Here is a 21,022-nt window from a genome sequence, read left to right on the forward strand (position 1 = left end):
TATTGTCTTGTTTACTTTTTAATTTATATCGCAAACAATGAAACCAGAGAAACTATTTCTTTTATTTTTTATCAGTATTATTTTCATATAATTTTATTTCCTAACAATGATAAGACTTTTCGGAAAAATAATTGAATTAATTAAATTACTTAGTCTTTTAATTTTTTTAACACTCATATTTTATTTTTTATTGTGACATTTATCTGCTAATTAAGTTTATAAATTAGCGCATTTGTTATCAAGGTTTTATAAATCAGCATTAAAGAGCAATGGAAATAATTAACCGTCGCTATAAATTTATCTTTAGAGAAATTAATTAAATGTGTAAGAAAAAATTTTAAGAAGACATTTCATTTATTCTGAAATATACTTTGATCTCTTTATTACTTATTTATGTAGACTAGATCTATATACTGTCCAATTACTGAGTGACAATTTACTAAGTGACTGCTTTTCCTCCAATCTTTTTTTTATCTTACCGCGAATTAAGTACCTTCTACCTCACATACGAGCACATGTGCACTTATGTGTAACATATATATATGATTATAAATAAGTATATTTCATACATATATGTGTGGACACGTTTTCAAAAAAAAGAAATATTTTTTAAAATTACAAGACAGTTAAATTCCGATTGAAAAAAAATTTTGAAAAAAAAAAAATCTTCATGGATCTAAATCTATAATTTTTGAATACTATATAAATAACTCCATTTTTATTTGTCGAGAAAATATAAATTTTCGGTTTAAACATCAGTAATTATTTACTGTAATAAATATTCAATTTTTCGGGCATCGACTTATAAATTTTCAAGCTGTAAAGATTTATTTTTTTTTTTTTAACTTTTTATTTATTTGTGTCTTGTTCTAGTTTAATCTTTTTATAATTATAAAATTCTATTGTTTTGCTCGCGACAATTTTTTTTAATCCCTAGTGTACTGATAGAAACGTAACGTTAGTTTAAATAAAGCAATTAAAACTGGAATAATGAGCAAAGAAAGCGGTAATTATACATAAGTGCGTTGTTATTTTCCCAAATATAAGAGTAGAACAATTAACGTTTAAATATTTTTTATTTGTTTTTTGGATAAAAAAAACATTCTTGTTATTAACTAATCTTGGGTTTGTTTCCAAGTCCGAACATTAATTTTTTATGGTTAAATTATTACATATAGAGGAAGATGGAAAAATTTGTAAAAAATAAAAAATTATTTTTTCATTAAATTTTGATTAATTTTATGGGTAGCATAAATTTCGAAATGACACAAATCACTTAGGATATAACGAGACATGTATAAAATATGGATCGTTAATTTAAAAAAAAATAGCCTAAGGTAAAAAGGGAAACGTCAAAAATTTCATGACAAAAATTTTTGGAGTATCCAATTTTACAAATTAAAATAATGATATTATTAATTGATATGGTGAAATTAATTACTTTAGTGATAATTAATAATACAAATTTAATGCTCCAATTATTTTACCCAAATTTTTTTTGTCATTTAATTGCTTAATTAACTTGGTAGCATTATTACATCATTATGAATGTAAATAATTATTAATTATAGTAAAATAATTAATTAATCAAATGACGGTTAAAATATTAAATTACACACCTCATTTACTCAATAATATATTACGCCATTATCTGAATGATTTATCCAAGAAATTCATCCAAATATTTTTGATATAAAATAAATATCTATATCTATCTTCATACATACAGTACTTGGAATTTATGGAAAATCAATTCACGCCTAGACAGAATAAATCAAAGAAAAGTACCGTTTTGATCTGTGGCTTTGAACTTTGACTCAGGTTAAAAGAATTCAATAAAAGCTCTCGAGAATTTCTTGGTGAATTTTGAATTTTTTAAAGTTAGCAGCGCAAAGTTTTTGTTACTCACTAAAAAAAAAAGTGTGCAATGAAATAAAATACTTTTTTTGGAGATGAAAATTCATTTTGAAAAATGATATGTACAAATAATTAGACTATATATACTTGACAATTGACACTTTTGATGATTATTTAAAAATATAATTGCTATCGTGTCATCATGATATGACATTATTATCAGATGTAGTTATCGTCATACATGCCAGCATGTGCTATTTTAATATTTCAAGTCACGGGTGACACGCATCCGCAATTTAACATGTCGTTATTACTACCGTAGAAAACTGTCTGAATGAAAAATTTATTAAACTTGCGACTACCTCGTTATTCTCTTCATCTTGTTTCATATATATATATATATATATATATATATATATATATATGAGTTAAAATTTGCATATATTGCTATAAAAAAAAAAAAATAAATATATATTTTTTCACATAGTAGTAATTCATAAAAACAAATAAAAAATATTTTTACCTGAAAAATTTGTTGATATGAAACTAGTTCTTTTCATGTTGTTGATTAAAAGCAAAGGGTTTGTTGAAGTCATATTTTTTTCTAAAGCTATCAATTTTTTTTTTTTTTTTTTTTTAAGTATATTGGCATCAAAGAGTAAAGAATAAAGACTTTGAAGTAATATTTATTAAAATTCTATCATAAGTCAACTGAGAATACTTAACCTAAAAAAAAAAATTTTATTGTTTATCAGTTGGTATTATTGTCTCTTTCGCACCCGTGGGCGAATGGTATTATCTTTGTTGCACTAATACAGTAATCAAAAACTTGGGCCGTTTTTTTCTTAAACAAACTGTAGTTTGTATTTAGAGGTCTGTTATCAAAAGAATATCATTTCATGTATTTAATACCTTCTTCATATATATATTGTTCTATTTACTTTAGCATTGAATAAAATTTCGAAATATACTAACACACTAAATAATGATAATATTTCAACAGAAGCAGGTGTAAATTTAAAATTCAACAATAAAAGTCGCTTCTGTTTAATATTTTATTTATCTACTAAGTTCTACAATAATTTATAAAGTCTTTTTTTTTTATCTTGCTTAACTTTAACCTCATTTATATCCGATAAAACTAAAGTACATACTTTTAAAATACCTTTTTGGCATTCGAGCCGTGATATATAGGTTAAATGAATATACACCGAGGCTTTTAGTGGTAGCTAAATTTATATGACGATACATATCACAGAGTACTATAATCTTACGAAAATGACATAGACGAAGACAAAGTTCCCATGTTCAAATACTGATTCTCCGGTATAATAGCAACGGTAGTGTAGTTTAACATCAGAGGAGGTCATCTCACTCGCATCCTGAGTCGACGAACGGACGACATTTGTCTCTGTCGGGTGTTCTGTCAACTGCAACCCTCGCCTAATGCAACCTCCTGTGCAGACATGAAATCCCATATAATCTGCGACATACACAAGACATCCTCTTACACGGATTTCACATTTTTTTTTTACATCCACATTTTTTATTAAAAATATTTTTTTTCAGTATTATTATTAAATATGAAAAGAAGCTTATACACATTATTTTTTATATTTACAGATATTTTTTTTTTGTCAGTTCGTACATTTTTTCGCTTTTCAAAAGAGCTTTTTTGTTTGAATTATGCGTTTTCTTTGTAGACAGTTAATTTTAATTTTAATTTTATTTTTAAAAAGTATAACTCTGGATAAAAAAATATTTATTATGCTATTATTATTATTACTATTATGTTTTTTATACATTGTAAAAAATAGAGTTAAAATAAACTCACAAGGGTGTTAAGGTGTTAAAACGGTGTACATGCGAAGTAAATTAACTCTTGAGTGTGAGGTTTGAGTATAAATGTTTCAAGATCTACAATACAGAAAAAAAAAATAATAATAATAATAATAATAATAATATTTCGTTAAAATTGAGATAAAAAAATTTAATTATCTACAAAATGAGTGATGATACTTTTATTAAACTGAACAAGCCGCATAAATTTCTGATCACTTATTAAATTAAATACTTAGGGATAATACAATAATTATTTTTATTATAACTCTGATGTTTTTCATAAAATAATAGGGTAGAAGTAACTTTCGTGCCCACTGCTCCATTTTTGGAAATTTAATACTTTGTTTTAATTAACGAAGAAGTATAAAATAAAATTCCTATTTTAATAGTGGGATAAAAGTGTCTTTGAACACATTTAAAAAATTAACTGTCATTGCGGTTTTTGTAAATTATATTTAAATTTTTAAAGTGTTCAAAACTAGCCGGCTGCCCAATTTCAAAACACAGTAACTGACAAATTTTTCAAAATTGATTTTTTGGTATTTTTAGTTCCAATTGAGTCTCGTGAACTTGATTCAATGCATTTTTCAAAAACTTTTTTTTTGTCAGTTACTGTGTTTTGAAATTGGGCAGCCGTAGCCCTGAGTGGTCAAAAACGGTATCTCTACCCTAACTGATTTAAAAATGATTATTTAAATTTATTTTTCCCGCGGTTTTAGTTTAAAAAAACTTTGATCATAAAAATCTATTTCCTATGTTTTGTACAATAATATAAACATGTCTTGTAGACAAATATTCTTTAGATTTTTCCATAAATTGGTTAATCCGTCGTATCATCAAATTTGAAACAATAAAATTTATTTTTTATTTGAAATAAAAGTCGACTGATACTTCAAAAATAAAACAACTTATTTTATATAACACCAGAAAAAATTTTCGCACCGTTTTCGGGGTTAAGTTGAACACTAAGAGCGTAGACACACTGTTTCTTTTTTTTTCTACATTATATTCGTTGAAATTTAAAAAATATCTCTTTGACTTTTGATTGATCAGCGTAACATCTAAAGATTCGATTTTAATTTTTGATGTAGAATAATTTCTTTTACTATTTTCATATTCAGTATTAGTTTGCATTGGAACTGAGGTATATTTGCGAGTGAGATCCCGAGAGAAATGCACAGGATCATATAGAATGCATGTACGGTTATAAGTAATAGCAAAGAGTAAACATAGCTATGATTTTGATGTTGGGGATTTGATGTTTTCAGAGTTGTGCGAGGAATGGGCGTTGGCAAATAGCAGAGAGTGCGTCGACAATGGAAGCAGTAAAATTGGCACCGGAAGTAGGAATTCACTGAGGCACGATGATAATGATGAAACAAGCGAGGCGACATTTACCCTGAAATATTTGGGTAGTACGTTGGTGGAGACACCGTCTAGTGAAGAGGCCACCGCTGAGGCAATCAAGACGGTCATTACTATGGTACGTATCCTGAATAATGATTATTATAATACTCACAGGTATGCACTCTGTTAATTGGAACAACTCTGGCTATCTTCTTACATCCATGTTATTAACGCTCACTTGTTATATTACTTTACTCCCTTACTTCCCTCGCTTTATAATACTATTAATTATACTTACGCTTTATAATGTCATTTATTTATATTATCATCACTTTTAATTATCGAACTGTAAATTAATTTTTTTTTTTCAACAAATAATCATCTATTGATTAAATGATAACAAAGTTATAACATAAAAGTATTTTGAACTTGATCATGAATTATTGAAATTCATGAAACAAAAAAAGTAGAAATAATTCATGGAAAAATTTATAATGAGACAAAAATAACATCTGGAAATATTCGTTGAGATGATTGCTATTTATTTGTAATATTTCTTTTTTTCTTTATGATTTTACCCGCCGAGTTGGCAAAGTGCCATTTTGACTAAGCTTTTGAAACTCATTGACATTCCACCGTAACTTCCTGATTACTCGATATTCGATAATATAAATATATAAATAAATAGACATCATCGTTCTCGGTAGATAACCGCGTGTTTATTTTTGGAAAAGCTTAAAAAAAAGTTAGAAAACCATTTTTTCAATGAAAAGAACATTTTCATCACGCTTGCGCCGAAAGTTTAAATTCCTGCCCTGTTTAAAAGGAAGGAAGTCGATCGTATTTTTCATGAGAAAACAAATAATCAAAATTAGCGCATACGTCATTCTTTCCTCAAAAAGGCTCGAAAATTCAAACTTTCAGGTTCAGATATAGTAAAAAATAGTATTTATCACAAAGGAACGTAGGGCGCTCCAATCGGCGTGTTTGCGACTCTCGTCTTCGGTTTAGGTAAGTAATTATACACACGGGTTGGAATGTCCTACTTTCATCCCTTAACATGTAATATACTATTTCCCAAAAATGTGGAGTTAGGTGTATACATTATATATATAGTACAGCCTGGCTGTAAGTTACTGTTAGGGGTTATAGGAGAAAAGTTAATTGAAAATAGCTTTCCCACTACTATTATCTTTTACTCAGCGATCGCTCGGTTTTCTGCATACATGTGTGTCATGTTTGTGTTTGTGCCCGCAGCCCTTTCATAAGTTAGTTGACGTTTGTCATTTATCTACGTACATACTTGAGTAACTTATAAAAGGGTTGCAGAAACAATATCTTTTACAACAACCGAAAAACTTCGCCCGTGGAACTGGAGTGGGGGTAGCATTTCAAGACGAGTGATAAAGAACAGAAGGAAAGTAGCTTATATATGTATGTATGAGCAAAATTCAAAAGATTATGCATATTTTGGATAAAAAAGTGCATTTTTTTCTTTACCAGCCCTAATATTTTGCTAAAGCTATATATATATATATATATATATATATATATATATATATATATATATATATATATATATATATATATATATATATATATATATATATATATATATGTGAAAATATAGTCCATTATATTTTAAAGATTTTCTAGTGGATTATCATGAAAAATTTTTCGCAGACTATGCGGGGTTTTCCTTTCACGTACTCGAAGATATAGAGATTAAATGGAACCTGAAAAGAGGATGAACTTTTTTTTCCTTTTTAGTTATACCGTGCAGATAAAACTGCTCGCACGAGTAACCCTGTGGGAGATTTGCTAAGCCACAAAATACTGCTGAATTTACTTTTTACCCGTGACGACAGACATAAAAAAAGTTTTAAAAAAAAATAGTATTGTTTCGTATATATACATATGTACATCTATAATATACGATAGCAGTGCTCATTCAGTCGTAAATTTTCTCTAGACTTTTAACTCGACCACTTGATTGTGGACAAACTAAACGAGACAGTGCTATATATAGTTGCGGTTACCACTTTGTAGGAGGCTGAACTTCCGATAACTTACTTCATATAACTATAACTGTAACTATCGTTTCGGGTGGTTGGTTAATTAAATTGAACCTGTCAGTACTTCATCATATAGTATTCTCATTAACATAAACACAAATAGTGTCAAAATAATTTTTTATTAAATGTCAACGTGGAAATTATCAAAATAGTTAATTTATTATTGTCGCAGGAATTTAATTAACGGATTATTAAATTTATTTAGGTAGGAAACGTGATTTATTTAGGTTACGTTACTCGTTTTAATTAAAATTATTATCGCTTTGATGCTCATGATAATTCTTTATGTGAGATATTACATGAGGTCAGACCTCGGGAGTAAATTCAAAGTGAATTTTTATTCTAGATTTACTTCATCATTTCTAATTAAGAATTTAAACACTAGATGGTAAATTACGCGCTTAGAGAGACAAATTGGACATTGAACATAAGGGAAAATTTTTTTGTCAAAGTTAATACAAATTGCGTGTAAAAACAAACAGTTTACACTGAAAAAAAAATTAATTTTTGTAAAAAGAATATATTTTCGTAAGTACACTGTGAAAAATTTCCAAAAAATTTTACTATGGGTGCATTGTAATCCCGGAACATAAGAAAACTGATACAAAATTTACAATTGTCCCATAGTAAACGGTATGCGCAGACGACACGATTGGGACCTATGCGCATATGTTTACTATGGTTTTGTAGTTTTCTTATGGTCCGGGGTTACAATGCACCCATAGTAAAATTTAATGGGAATTTTTCACAGTGTAGTAATCAGGATTTTATTAAAAATTTAGTTAAAAGTACATCTGCAATAGTAAACCTTACTGTAATTTTTGCATAATTTTGCAAAAAGTTTCCAGTTTTTTATTCAAAGCGCCATGTTACATGTTAAATTGTAATATTTGTTATCTTTTTTCCGTGTGTGTTATTTTGACAGTAAAATTTTATTTTTGCATACACAATCAAATTATAACACGCACTTTTTTATATTGATGAAAAATTTTTACTGAACAACCCGCGTAGTATTTTTACCTAAGCCGATGGTGAAAAAAAAAATGCCACATTTATTTGACGTTCTCTGAAATTTTTCACAAGTTAATCAAATTTCATAACAATACGAATCGAAAATATTTATGAATGTCAAATCAATTATTTTAGGTAATATATTAATTATATTAACAGGCAATTAATTTAGATAAATAATAAATTTAGTGATAAATAATTATATATGTAATTTATCACTCAAGTATGAGAATAAAATTAATTATCTTAATTAAAAAATATTTACGCATGTGAAAGTTGTAAAGCCAACTCTTGACTCAATCGTCTTCCTCAGAATGTAAATTCTGTAATACTACTGACATGAAAGCTTTATCGCATGCATTGATATCACGGTAACATTCATATTAGCATATCATTTACATAATTACCCACATTGCCATTTAATTAATTTCAGTTAATTATAAATAAATATGACGATATACAACATAACACAGCTTTAAAATATTATTTTGCTGATTAATTTACTCCGTTATCTATTGTCTTTATAGGCTAAAGCCAGTGGAAAAAAATTACAACGGGTTGCTCTCGCAGTAAGCTTACGAGGGATCCGAATGACTGATTTGGCGACTGAGGAAGATCAACTTCAAGTTTCAATATACAGGTAAAAATATATATTTCAACAATTTTATTATTCAACACTCATAAGAACGCCTTGAAAACGGAAACTACACTGTGAAAAATTCCCATTAAATTTTACTATGGGTGCATTGTAACCCCGGACCATAAGAAAACTACAAAACCATAGTAAACATATGCGCATAGGTCCCAATCGTGTCGTCTGCGCATACTGTTTACTATGGGACACTTGTAAATTTTGTACCAGTTTTCTTATGGTCCGGGGTTACAATGCACCCATAGTAAAATTTGTTGGAAATTTTTCACAGTGTACTTAATATATTTTCTTTGAACTGACACAGTTACATTTGGAAGCTCAAATATTTTATTGAAAAAAAACATTTTTTTTTCATTTTAAGTTTCATTCATGTCATTCACATCTCACAGTGGCTCACAACACAAAAGTGGCCCTCTGAGAGGTCAACCCTGCACCAACTTTTTTTTTCGGGGATCAATTGACTCAAAATAAATTTTTGATCCTGAGGGAGGATTTTTTACAGTGTAGAGCAAACATGTTTGGAATTAAATTAATTAAACGTCCAGCAACGGTTTTGCTAATGAATAAATAATTTAAAAAGGAATAAATTTAACAATTATTATCTATACACCGGATTTCATGTGTATCAATTTTTTATTATTATTATTATTCATCAGAATAAATTGGCTGCAACGTGAAATATTAATTGTAAACAAATGAAATAATCAAATATTATTCATCTGTTAAAATTTTATCTACACGCGTATACATTGATTTTATTATCACTTTTTCTGAAATAACATGACCTCATATATATATTACAATTGTAAATCAAGGGATAAAAAATTTTAAAACCTAGATAATTTGTTCAGCGGAACAAAATCGATATTGACTCTCGGTTAAATTTTCCCAAGCCTATTAACTCGTGGATTCGATTACGTGGACACTCGAAAGGTTTGTCCTCCCTGCAAATCAATTGCCTGGGATTAAACTAATGGCATTAACATTTTTAAAATTAACTGTTTAATTATTTAGATTAAATTAATTATGTTTACTTGATTATTTTATGTTCTTTTTTTTCGAAATTACTCAATTTAGATAATAAAAAAAAAAAAAAAAAAAAAAAAAAACAATATTAATGTTAACCAGTTTCATGAACTTGAGAGTAATCACTAGAGACTTATAAATTTCAATATAACAATCTTGTTGTGAGTATTAATTACTCTTGCAACAAACCTTCAGTTAAATACGTCACTAGCAGGCCGGTATGAAACTAAAGTTATAAGGGTTCATAACTCCGTAGTAACTTTAGATATTTTCTCTGATGATTGATCCTTTGATTCTCTCTACGATTAATTTAAATTAAACTTCAGTCTTGTAATATAACCTACTCAGGAAATAACATTGTGTTGAGCTCACGGCTTACATCACTCAATTATCCCATAAATTAGATTTACAAACTACAGGTTTATTTATTAAATGTATATCAAAAACATTCATTTTTTTTTGTTTTTTTCATATAAACACCAGCTGTTAGTCCATAAATTTTTAAATGGCTGCACTATCCGGGTCAGTCAACGCCCGATTCTCTAATAAAAGACACCGCCAATAAAAGTCTTTGAACAAAAAGAAAATTTATATTTCTCCAAAACGGTCCCATTTCGCCTCTGGTTCATAACTGAAAATAATTAAAAGGCTTTGATAATAATCAGATGATTTTCAATAAATATATTTTTTTTTTCAGAATTTCTTACTGCTCAGCAGACGCGACCCACGATCATGTGTTCGCATTTATCGCAACAAATTTAAACGAAACCATGGAATGTCATGCATTTTTATGCCCAAAACGTAAAATGGCACAGACAGTAACATTGACTGTAGCTCAGGCATTTAATACGGCTTATGAAGCCTGGCTGCAGTCTCAATCAGAACCAAGGATTCATCACACCTTAGACAAAAGCCCTAGTTCCAGTGAATTAGCAACTGGCAATTCAATAAGTAAGCACATCGAGATTAATTAGTATTCTGTTGTTCGTAATAATCAATATTGAAGCAAATTATATATACATATATCAGGGGTGTGCAAATTGAATTTAATCGAAAATAACTATTCGAATCGAGTAATTTTACTAGTTACAAATAATTCAAAAATTTTTAAATTATTCGTAACTTTTCAAATTATTTGTCACTTTTAAAATTATTTGTCACTTTTAAAATTACCCGATTCGAATCGAAAAAATTCTGATCAGCTTTCAAATATTTAATTTTTATTTAATTCCCAGCTTAGTATTCAAAGTAATCAAAAATAATTTTTTCATAGATTCGTGCTTAAGCTCTATTTACCTCTGACATAAATTCTAATTTTTGGAAAAAAATATTACAAGTCATTCAAAAAAAAATTTTGTAATTGCGCGTAAATCTTCAGATGATTCGAAAATTTGAAAACTTACAATAATTTGGAAAGTTTCGAATTATTAGAAAATTTCCTACACGGAAAAAGATATATCTGGGAATATATGCTAGCAAAACAGCATACGACAATACTAAAGATATAAATCTGATATATATTATTTTATCAGGATATATATTTTTTCATATGGGTTACGAATTATTCTTAACTTCAAACTATTAGCACACCCCTAATATATCTATAAATATCTATATATATATAGATAGATAGATATAGATATAGATAGATATATACATATATATATATATATATATATATATATATATATATATGATAATATTCTAGATAACATGAGAATTCAATTAGATGCAATTACCTACTATTGGTTATTTATACTGACTCACTTTCTCTCTCTCCCTCTTTCTTCTTACTACTATATCTCTTTTATATATTCTATAGACTTTAGGCACTAACCATTACAATGTAAATTTCAATTTAGACACTTGAGTTGTCGTCATAGCGTCGAGAAACTAGTCCACGTTGAAAGCTTTAATCACACAGACGAAATTCGATCGTGGACAAGCGCTTGCATTACATTAACGAACCTTCCTATCTAATTCCCATCACTATATATTCACATATATATATCTGCCTATATACATATGCATATTAAATATTATATACATACATGTACATATGTATTTCAGGCATACTTTGTCCAGCACTTTGCGAAGGTCCTTTAAAGACCGCAAAGTCTCTGACACTTAGTTTCCATTTAACTGGCGCATGTATCAAAATGACTTCTTTTTTTGTTATTAATTACTTTCCATTCAAATCAATTTAATTAGATATGAGGTTTGCGTCATTAAACATGATTGGAGATCAAAAGCTCGCGTTGATTAAAGACCTGGATTTAATTATTTTAAATTAATTAACCAACTTTTGATTTTCGTGTTAAAGACCGCCGAGTACAAGAGAATTAACTAATTTTTTAAATCGAAATTTTGATTTTTTTTCCGTTTGACAATCAGACATTTTTAGATCTACATTGATCTAGATAATGAAAAAATTAAATCTACGTAAATTTAAATGAAACCCTGATTTTAAGTCTCTGTACAGAATAAAAAATTTTTCGTAACTGTGTAAAAAAAAAAAAGTGTGTTAAAAATTTCCGGTGACAGAAAATATTAATTCGCGCTACTTTTAACAGTTTTTTTCTGTTATTTTTTTACATGAATAAATAATGTTAAAATAACAAAAATTTGTGTGAAATGTTTTAACTCACAGTTTTGTGTTAATTTTCTTAAAAAACTTTTTTATTTGTTTAATGTAACCGTTAATCTTTTTTAAAATAATTAATTATTTATTAAAAATATCTTAAATAAATTCAAAATTTATTTATTTTGAATAAATAACTGTATGTTCATTATATATACATATATATAAATATAGACACAGCTTATGCTGATTTGATTGCATGGTAGATGATTAGTTCCTGTATAGACGGATATTATCAAAATATTAATTATACATTCATATATAACTACTGCATATATATATATATATATATATATATATATATATAAACGTAGAAGTAAAGTAAATATTATCATTAACTTTACTAAATAAACTAACTAGTTAAAGGTCTGAACCCAAACTTGTAAATTTTACTTATGTATTTTCTGTATCACTGTTTACTTATCGCCTATATTATACTTTATGAAATAAATTAGTTGCTTGTACAACAAAAATAACTGTTTAAACATAAAATATTAAATAGAACTTGAATAATTAATTAATGAAATTTTTTATTTTTATTAATTAATTATTTATTTATTTATTTTAACCTGTAAAGTACAGTATAAATTATGATACTCTGATTTGTGATTTATAACTAATAATGTTTGGTTGTTGACAGTTAAAGATGATAAATCATTAATTAAATCAAGTGACGCAGATAAACGAGGAAATGACAGCAAACAGAAAAATGAAAAGAATTTACTTATTGATTTATCCAATGAAGTCAAGTCTAACGATAAATCTTGGGTATGTCTATTTGCATGTATATATATATATTTTTTTTTCTTGCAATTATTAATAGATGATAGAATAATTATTGGAATAAATATTTTTCAGCAAAAAAAAAAATAGACTGTAAAAATTTTGCGGAGTGAAAGCGGATTTAATATGGAGTTAATTCGGAGTGAATGCAGAACGGATGACTGCTTTTATATTTCAGTCAAATTTACTCCGGGGTGTTCATTTCAATGCTAAAACTCCGTATTTATATAAAAAATCTTTCTGCATATGTAGTAAATAGAGAGTTTTTATTCAAATGTGTGATTTCGGAGTGATCTGGATTATTTTCAAATCCTGATTAATTCCGATTCGGAATTTTAATATTAAAATAAAATCTCTTTGGAGTGAATTTTACTCCAAGAGGATTTTAAAAATACACAGTCATTCACTCCAGATTTAATCTGCGATCTCTCCGCAATTTTTTTACAGTACAGCTTAAAATAAATGAATAATTTTATGACTGTCATCAGGTATGCTTTGAAGATGAGACAATGGAAATAAAAAAAGTACCTAAAAAAACATGCAACAATAACATACCGATGACAACAATAAGACACGCAAGCAACACAAATCATCATGTTGTACCGAGACCATCACCGGGTTTCAAAGTACAAAATGCCTGGGGTGAATCACGATCTGTCGACCTCATATGCTCGTAGCATACGTAGCCGAAGGCTGACAGCTTCACAGATGTACCACTGATTACTGGTCTCTGGAAGCATTTGTCTCTTGATAGCCAAATTAAAATCGTACAATCCCCAACTAATAATCAATCTCGGAATAATTCTGCTCATAAAAAATAATATTACTTTTTTTTATTTTGACACTTTAACACTTGACATTTATTTACCTGGAAAAAAAAATTTATATACATATATATAATTACATATTAATTGTTTTTCCGGAATGTTACTAATTTTATTTTTTTATTTCAGTTATATATTTAGAATAATATAAAATTTAATGATTTTTTTTTATATACAAAAATAATTAAGCATTAATTTTAATGTATTATTGAAAAAAAAAAAAAAATTATTGATTTGAATAAATGTAAAATAATTTAAAGATCAATAATTATAAAAATTTGATTATGTAATTAAGATAAAAAAATATGTAACTACTTATATATCTAGATTGTAATTAATAGAGTAAAGTAAAAGCTAATCATGTAATTTTAAATGAACTAATTTTAATAATTTATGAATGATATATTTGATCGAAATTAGTTTATTTTAAAAAATTCATATTAGCGCTGGTGAATCAAAGAGATTTAAATATTAGTAGTTGTAGTAATCTTTGCAACTTAAAACAAAAAAGATTTTTTTTTTTTTTTGGTAATTTTTATTAATTAATTGATAGTTATACTAGTGGGATATTTTGAAAATGTGAAGCATAAAATGATAATTTGTGAGTAAATAAATGGCTGTGTTTGTAGACAAAATTACAAGCTAGAAAAGAAAGTAACTATGAATTTTAGCTTTAGGATGAATTGTTATTATGTATATTGATGTGTGAGTGTAAAAAATATCACGATATCATTAATTGTAAGTTTTGAGTTTGTAATTAATTTTAATAATTTTACTAATATTCATTTTTTATCGTTTAGTGATATAAGAGATTATCTATTATAAATATATACTGACATATATAAATATATGAATATAGATTAGTTTAATTGTATGAGGGATCGATTTAATGAACAATATACGCATATCTATAATTTTAAAAAAAGAAAAAAATAAATAAATAAAGTGAATTAAATATTTATTATTATTTAAAACCTAAAATTTTATAAAAAAATATATGAGTACAATTAAATATCAAGTTTTTGAGCCAATTACTTTTTACTAAGACTGGATTTTTGGAATTAAAATTTACAAAAATTTTTAGAAAGTTTTTATAAAAAAATATCAGTTCATAAAAGTCAGTTTTTAAAAAAAAAATCTAATTGCACTTTCAAACAATTATTGGATTCAAAATACTCAGTTCTAATTTCAAATAAATGATTTTGCTCAAATGCTTGATCAGGACTTTTTTGTGCGACGCAAAATATCTACAGCAGATTTTTGAAAATAGAGAATTAACTTTGAGTCTGATACTAATAAACGTAAATTAAAAAACTGCTGTCAAATACTCATATATTTAAGTACATAAGCATATTCAGTACCCAATTTCAAATTGTCAATGGAAAGAGAAAACAAAGTTAACAAATAATGACTTAAATTATCCTTCTATTTAAATGGGAAACACACGAGGTTTTATTTATAACGTCAGTTTGAAAAGCTTACTGACCTAAACTTCACTGAATAGACACTCGAGGCTTCTGACCAAAGTACTCTAGGGTATTAACTAGACTACCTACAACTTATTTTCTGTGATGCTCGATGCTTTGTGGTACAAGCAATCAGCATAATATGCATAAATTAAAACCAAATGAAAACTTTTATAATTAAAAAGTATGTAATTACTGCGGGGAAAGTATTATTTCATTCGAAGCTTAGGTAACTCAAAGTTTACATTTTTTATTTTTACCCACTTTGACATTATTCATGTACAATCCTGTTAATTTTTAACTTTCCGCTGTGAAATTGAAAATTTTCAAAAAAAGCCAAGTTATTGGTCTCGGTCCGATTTTCAAAAATTGAGTTTTCATCAGACCTCAACGATTTTATGTTATAGTGTCCTATTTTGACTATTTTCGGGTGGATATCTTCAGTAGCAATTGAAAGGGTTAATCTAGACATAGATCTGATTAGATTTTAAAGAATTTCGTTGAGGTTTTTGTTGCGTAACTTGAAATTCGCGCGACTGATTTGTTTCAAAATTTAATCAAACCTATGTCTGAAGAAGCTTTATCATTTACCGCTAAGAAATTGCAAGTCGGTTAATTCGTTTCGAAGATATCTTCGGACAAAAAATACCTTTTTTCTGTGAAATGAACTTTTTTCCGGTCGAACCAATTTTTGAGTTTAAATTTACAAATAAGAACGTTTTCGAGCTCTGAGTTTGAAAAATGCAAGAAGTTTTCATATTTTTTCTTACTTCTTTTTAATTTTCATATTAGTATTCAGTGTCAATATGACCCTGTCATATTAAAAGAATTAAAAGTGTCAGGCAGTACAGACCCGGTCAAAAAATTAAATTTACTTTTTTTCAGAAGAATAATTTCAAAATTTAGTATTAAAAAATTTTGTTTTGAAACATAAACTCTATTGATCTCGAATTCGAAGACTGATTTCAGATTTAAAAATTTTTGAAAATAATAATGGGTGGCCCGAATCGCCCCATGATGTTCAAGTTGTTTCTGTATCAAATTGAAAAAAAAAAAAAAAATTCCGCGGGTCAATGTCGCTCCTTATAATTTAAATTTATTAAAAATTATCAAGGCTACATTTTGCCTGTCCTTCTCTACGCACTATTTGACCTTAAAGAAATTGATAATCAAACAAAATAAATAAAATTTGAATAATAATAGATTTTGTCGAATTTTTTTTATTTATCCACAGCAAACTTCGGTAATTTTGATAGCGGCATTGTATTGAATTTTGTCATTGATAGTGAGACCTCGGATAGTGAAAATAAATATATATGATAAATATATAGCGTGATATTAAATATGTGTTTTTCACTCAGATTGATTTAAAGTTGTGGAAACAGGTGTTTTGACAGAAACTTGCATTTAATGGGATTTATAATGGGCCAGCTTGCATATAAATATGTTAGATTTTTTCAAACTCAAGTGTCTTCACTTCGAGTTCTCTTAGAAAACTTATTCGGTTTTTTAATTATTTAAAATGTCCGGTAAGTATTTTTTTTTCGCTTTGAAAACAAAAGCAAAATTTTACTTGCTTGTAAAAATAATGTGACAAATGAATTAACAAATTAAAAATATAATAAATTTTCTAAATTTTCGTAATTAAAATATTTTTGTAGGATTTTCTTTAAAAATCATTGCGGGCTTTATTTTTCTCGGTTATGCCTTTGGCGCACCATCTCAGGAGGTAATTAATAATTAGTTAATTAAATTAGCTGATGAATTTTTATTAATAAAAATAATTACAGATCCATCATCGTATGACACCAGAGGAGAGACTGAAAATTTTTCATACAGCAGGAACTTTTGGTAAAAATGAAATTCAAAACTTTTTTTTTTTTTTTAATGGAATAAGAGTATGGAAATTTTTAATTAGCTCTCAGTGATTATTTTTTTACATTTTGAAACTGATAAAATATTTAAACCCTTAAAGTTTTTGCTCTCTGCCTATTTCGTTCTCTGATTGAAAATATGAAAATATAAAATTATGGGAAAAATAAAAATTTTTTAAAATTTCTGGGTGTTAAAAATTTTTTAAAATATTTTAAATATCACATTTTGATTTTTTTTTTTTTTTATCAAAATTCAATGACAACTTTTTAAATTAAAATGCGTTATTAAGATTATATGAAAAAAGAGTTATATGATAGTAATTTAAAATATGATTGTTAAAAAATTATAGTACCGCCATATGAAGTTGTAACAGTTCACTCATCTCGGGTGCAAAAGCGAGACATTAATGCCGGACATATAATGGAAATGCAAGCTTACGGTCAGCGTGTTAAAGCATGGCTTACACCAATCGACGGAAAGCTAGCAACTGAAAATACACCGATCTATACCGTCAATTCATCTCCAAATGGGCCTCAATTTTCCGTATATACTGACGTAATAAAACCATTTACACTCTTTATTTACTAAAAAAAACCTATTGTTTTATTATTAACTATGCTAATTTTTTTATTATTAACAGGGAATGAAGGATATGATTAAATATTTGTATGAAAATAAAGCTCAAGCAATCACTGTCTCTGTTAATGAACGTCCTGATGGTAGTCGAGCAATGGTAATTATACACAAAGAGAAAAATATCGCCAGAATGACTATCCAATGTATCCTCAAATGACGTATCGTCAGAATAACGATTCGTATACCTAATTTAAGAATACTCTCATATTAATTTAATAATCTATAGTACATTGTGGAAAATTCCCATTAAATTTTACTATGGGTGCATTGTAACCCCGGACCATAAGAAAACTACAAAACCATAGTAAACATATGCGCATAGGTCCCAATCGTGTCGTCTGCGCATACCGTTTACTATGGGACACTTGTAAATTTTGTACCAGTTTTCTTATGGTCCGGGGTTACAATGCACCCATAGTAAAATTTTTAGGAAATTTTTGACAGTGTAGGTTAAAATAAAGATACGTATTTAGGTTAGGATAAGTATTCGTTTATTTACTTTAACAATACGACGAATAGCCTTTGTAACGATATGTAGTTTCGTTGATCGTCAGCGTAAGGATCCGTATAGCTAAATTGGCTATACGTTTCATCGTTCTCGGTTGCCGTATGCCTAAATACAGAGTTTGCGCAATAGTCATGTCAGATACATAAAATGCCTAAAATAAGGATGCGGATCGTCATTTTAACGATCCACTGTGAGGATACTCTGTACAGCTGAATTGACTATACGGCGTATCTGACGATATTTTTTTCTCTATGTAGATCACATTAAATATTTTATTCCTTACACGGGAAGAAATTTACATTAATTTAATAATTCCTAGTAATTATTACCATAATGTTATGGGTTGATATTTTATAAACGCACTAAATTACTGAAAATTGATTTTTTGTATCTCTTATTTTTATTAAGAACGGTATACTTGGACAAAATAATTTATACATCAAACCTTTGCCGGATCATCTAAGAAATTACTTACGTCGTTACGGGAGATCTGTCAATGATTTTGAATCCGAACATGAGGACAAATCTTACCATATTGTTTACGAAATGCCAAAAACGGCTGACAATAAAACTCTCATGACTCGTAAGTACAAAATATATTTTAACATTAATCAGTATCAATAAATAAACTATCGATAGAATTTATGACTAATTCACTTTTACTTTATTTTACTGATTAGCGCTGACCCAATCAATAAGACCAAAACGTTCTGCACAAAATTCTCAGATACTCTATCCTGAGATTCTACTTCTTGTCGACTACACTTTGTATTCTAGACTCGGGAGCAATATCTGGGATGCTGTTCCATATCTTTTAAGTTTTTGGAATGGCGTTGATATAATGTATCGAACCCTCGGCCGTCCAAAGTACAGATTAAATATCGCAGCAATTCTTTTAGCTAAAGTATGAAAAAATTTAGTGTTCAGTCTTTTTTTTATTTTCTCTCATAAAAATGAAAAAGAAACTTCTAGATTACTTTCAAATTTTCTTATATAATTTCTCTCTCATTTAGGATCCAAAAGCTTTGGAGTACATTAGACATTTACAATATCCAAACATAGATGTCGAGACAACATTGACATTAAGCGGATATTGGCTGTACCAAAACCAAGAGGTATTTCCAATTGATAGCTACGACACAGCTGTTACAATGACATCGTAAGATTTTTTGAAGTTTTACTTGGGTTGAATATATGTATTCACTTACTTAATTAATTAGTTATTTATGATACTTAACATTTGATGTTTTATTATTCCAAAGGCATACTCTATGGGTTAAAGATAAGACGACTCATACTTATCACGATGGAATACTTGGTATTGCATGGGTATCAGGAACTTGTGGAGTTAATTATCATCAAAGAAACATGACTAAAACTGCGGTTGTTCATGACGACGGCGGTTATACTGGTATTCAAACTGCGGCTCATGAATTGGGTCACTCGTACGTATTTTACATATTTGTCATTATGGTTTATAATATAAATATAAACATATATACTGTGGATGTGCGAATCATGTTGAAATCGAATGTAAGTATTATAATTAATATATTACTGATTATTAAAAATATATTGGTAGACTTGGAGCTTCTCACGATGGGACTGACCATGCAGAATGTAAGCATAACGAGGGTCATATTATGGCTGGTAGTTCAGTTGCTAATTCAACAAAATCACATGAATGGTCACCATGCAGTAGACGTGACATGAATAAATTTTTGAAGTAATCATTTTCTTTTTTTAATTAAAGCAAATGTTTAATATCTTAACACGTCTATATTTTTATATTTGTTTGTTGCAGAGAAAACCAATCAGAATGTCTTACTAACAGACCCAAAAATGGTGAAGCGGTACCAAGGTTACTGCCTGGTAAACTGATGGACGCTAACGATCAATGCTATATGTACAGAAAAACTAAAGCCGCCATTATTGAACCTAGTATTTGTCATCAACTGAATTGTTTTCTAGAGGGAAATGACAGGATGTATACTCAATTGGGATCGGCTGCTGCAGATGGTACTCCTTGTGGCGACGGTTTGATTTGTATTCATGGTCATTGTATGGATGAAAAAATAATCATGTAATTTTATTTTATGTAATCCATGCTCAAAATAAATGCCATTCAATGCCTGACATCAGCTTCATAAACTTTTTTATTACACACTGATCATTGGTCGGATGTAGTGTTTCAAATTTTTTTAAGCATAATAATGCACCCCCTCTACCACTTCACCCCTTCACGATTATTCCTTTCCTCTCTATTACAACATTCTGAATGGTATTTTTAATGGTTATAATTATCATGATACTATGGTAATGGTTACCACAATAAGTTATGGGATCGGTTACCATGATGTAGAGGGTTCATTTCTATAAACGGTAAAAAATCAATTGAGTAATTTTTTGTTATAATTTAATAATTAAATTTAACAAAATAGATAAAATTGGTTTTTATAAATAAGCCTTATCTGAATAA

The 21,022-nt window shown here is 27.9% G+C and overlaps 2 protein-coding genes across 3 annotated transcripts in view; both read left to right on the forward strand.

Moving 5' to 3' along the window:
* LOC103571139 (low density lipoprotein receptor adapter protein 1-B) overlaps window positions 1-14,117 on the forward strand; it is a 49,652-nt gene extending 35,535 nt beyond the window's left edge. For both annotated transcript variants that reach the window (XM_053740562.1, XM_053740561.1), the window contains exons 2-6: window positions 4,968-5,182; window positions 8,660-8,772; window positions 10,508-10,761; window positions 13,092-13,219; window positions 13,723-14,117. In XM_053740562.1, the coding sequence (XP_053596537.1) occupies window positions 4,968-5,182; window positions 8,660-8,772; window positions 10,508-10,761; window positions 13,092-13,219; window positions 13,723-13,911 (899 nt within the window). In that variant the 3' untranslated portion in view covers window positions 13,912-14,117. The remainder of the gene's footprint in view (window positions 1-4,967; window positions 5,183-8,659; window positions 8,773-10,507; window positions 10,762-13,091; window positions 13,220-13,722) is intronic.
* Window positions 14,118-16,089: 1,972 nt separating this feature from the next.
* Window positions 16,090-20,630, forward strand: LOC103571166 (venom metalloproteinase 3). The gene is made up of 11 exons (XM_008549214.2): window positions 16,090-16,135; window positions 17,186-17,253; window positions 17,315-17,375; window positions 17,749-17,954; window positions 18,040-18,132; window positions 18,952-19,126; window positions 19,224-19,447; window positions 19,557-19,702; window positions 19,806-19,988; window positions 20,126-20,269; window positions 20,348-20,630. Exons 1-11 carry the CDS (start codon window positions 16,090-16,092, stop codon window positions 20,628-20,630), a joined length of 1,629 nt encoding a protein of 542 aa, XP_008547436.2.
* Window positions 20,631-21,022: the final 392 nt, after the last annotated feature.

The sequence above is a fragment of the Microplitis demolitor genome, chromosome 7 (assembly GCF_026212275.2).
Source record: "Microplitis demolitor isolate Queensland-Clemson2020A chromosome 7, iyMicDemo2.1a, whole genome shotgun sequence".
Taxonomy (NCBI): Eukaryota; Metazoa; Arthropoda; class Insecta; order Hymenoptera; family Braconidae; genus Microplitis; species Microplitis demolitor.

Excerpts from the sequence above, each read along its gene's own strand:
- LOC103571166 (XM_008549214.2), top strand. The coding sequence starts at position 16,090 with ATGTCTGAAGAAGCTTTATCATTTACCGCTAAGAAATTGCAAGTCG. Across the intron at positions 16,136-17,185 it reads CGCTAAGAAATTGCAAGTCG|GATTTTCTTTAAAAATCATT; the intron begins GTTAATTCGTTT and ends ATATTTTTGTAG. Across the intron at positions 19,989-20,125 it reads GCTCATGAATTGGGTCACTC|ACTTGGAGCTTCTCACGATG; the intron begins GTACGTATTTTA and ends ATATATTGGTAG.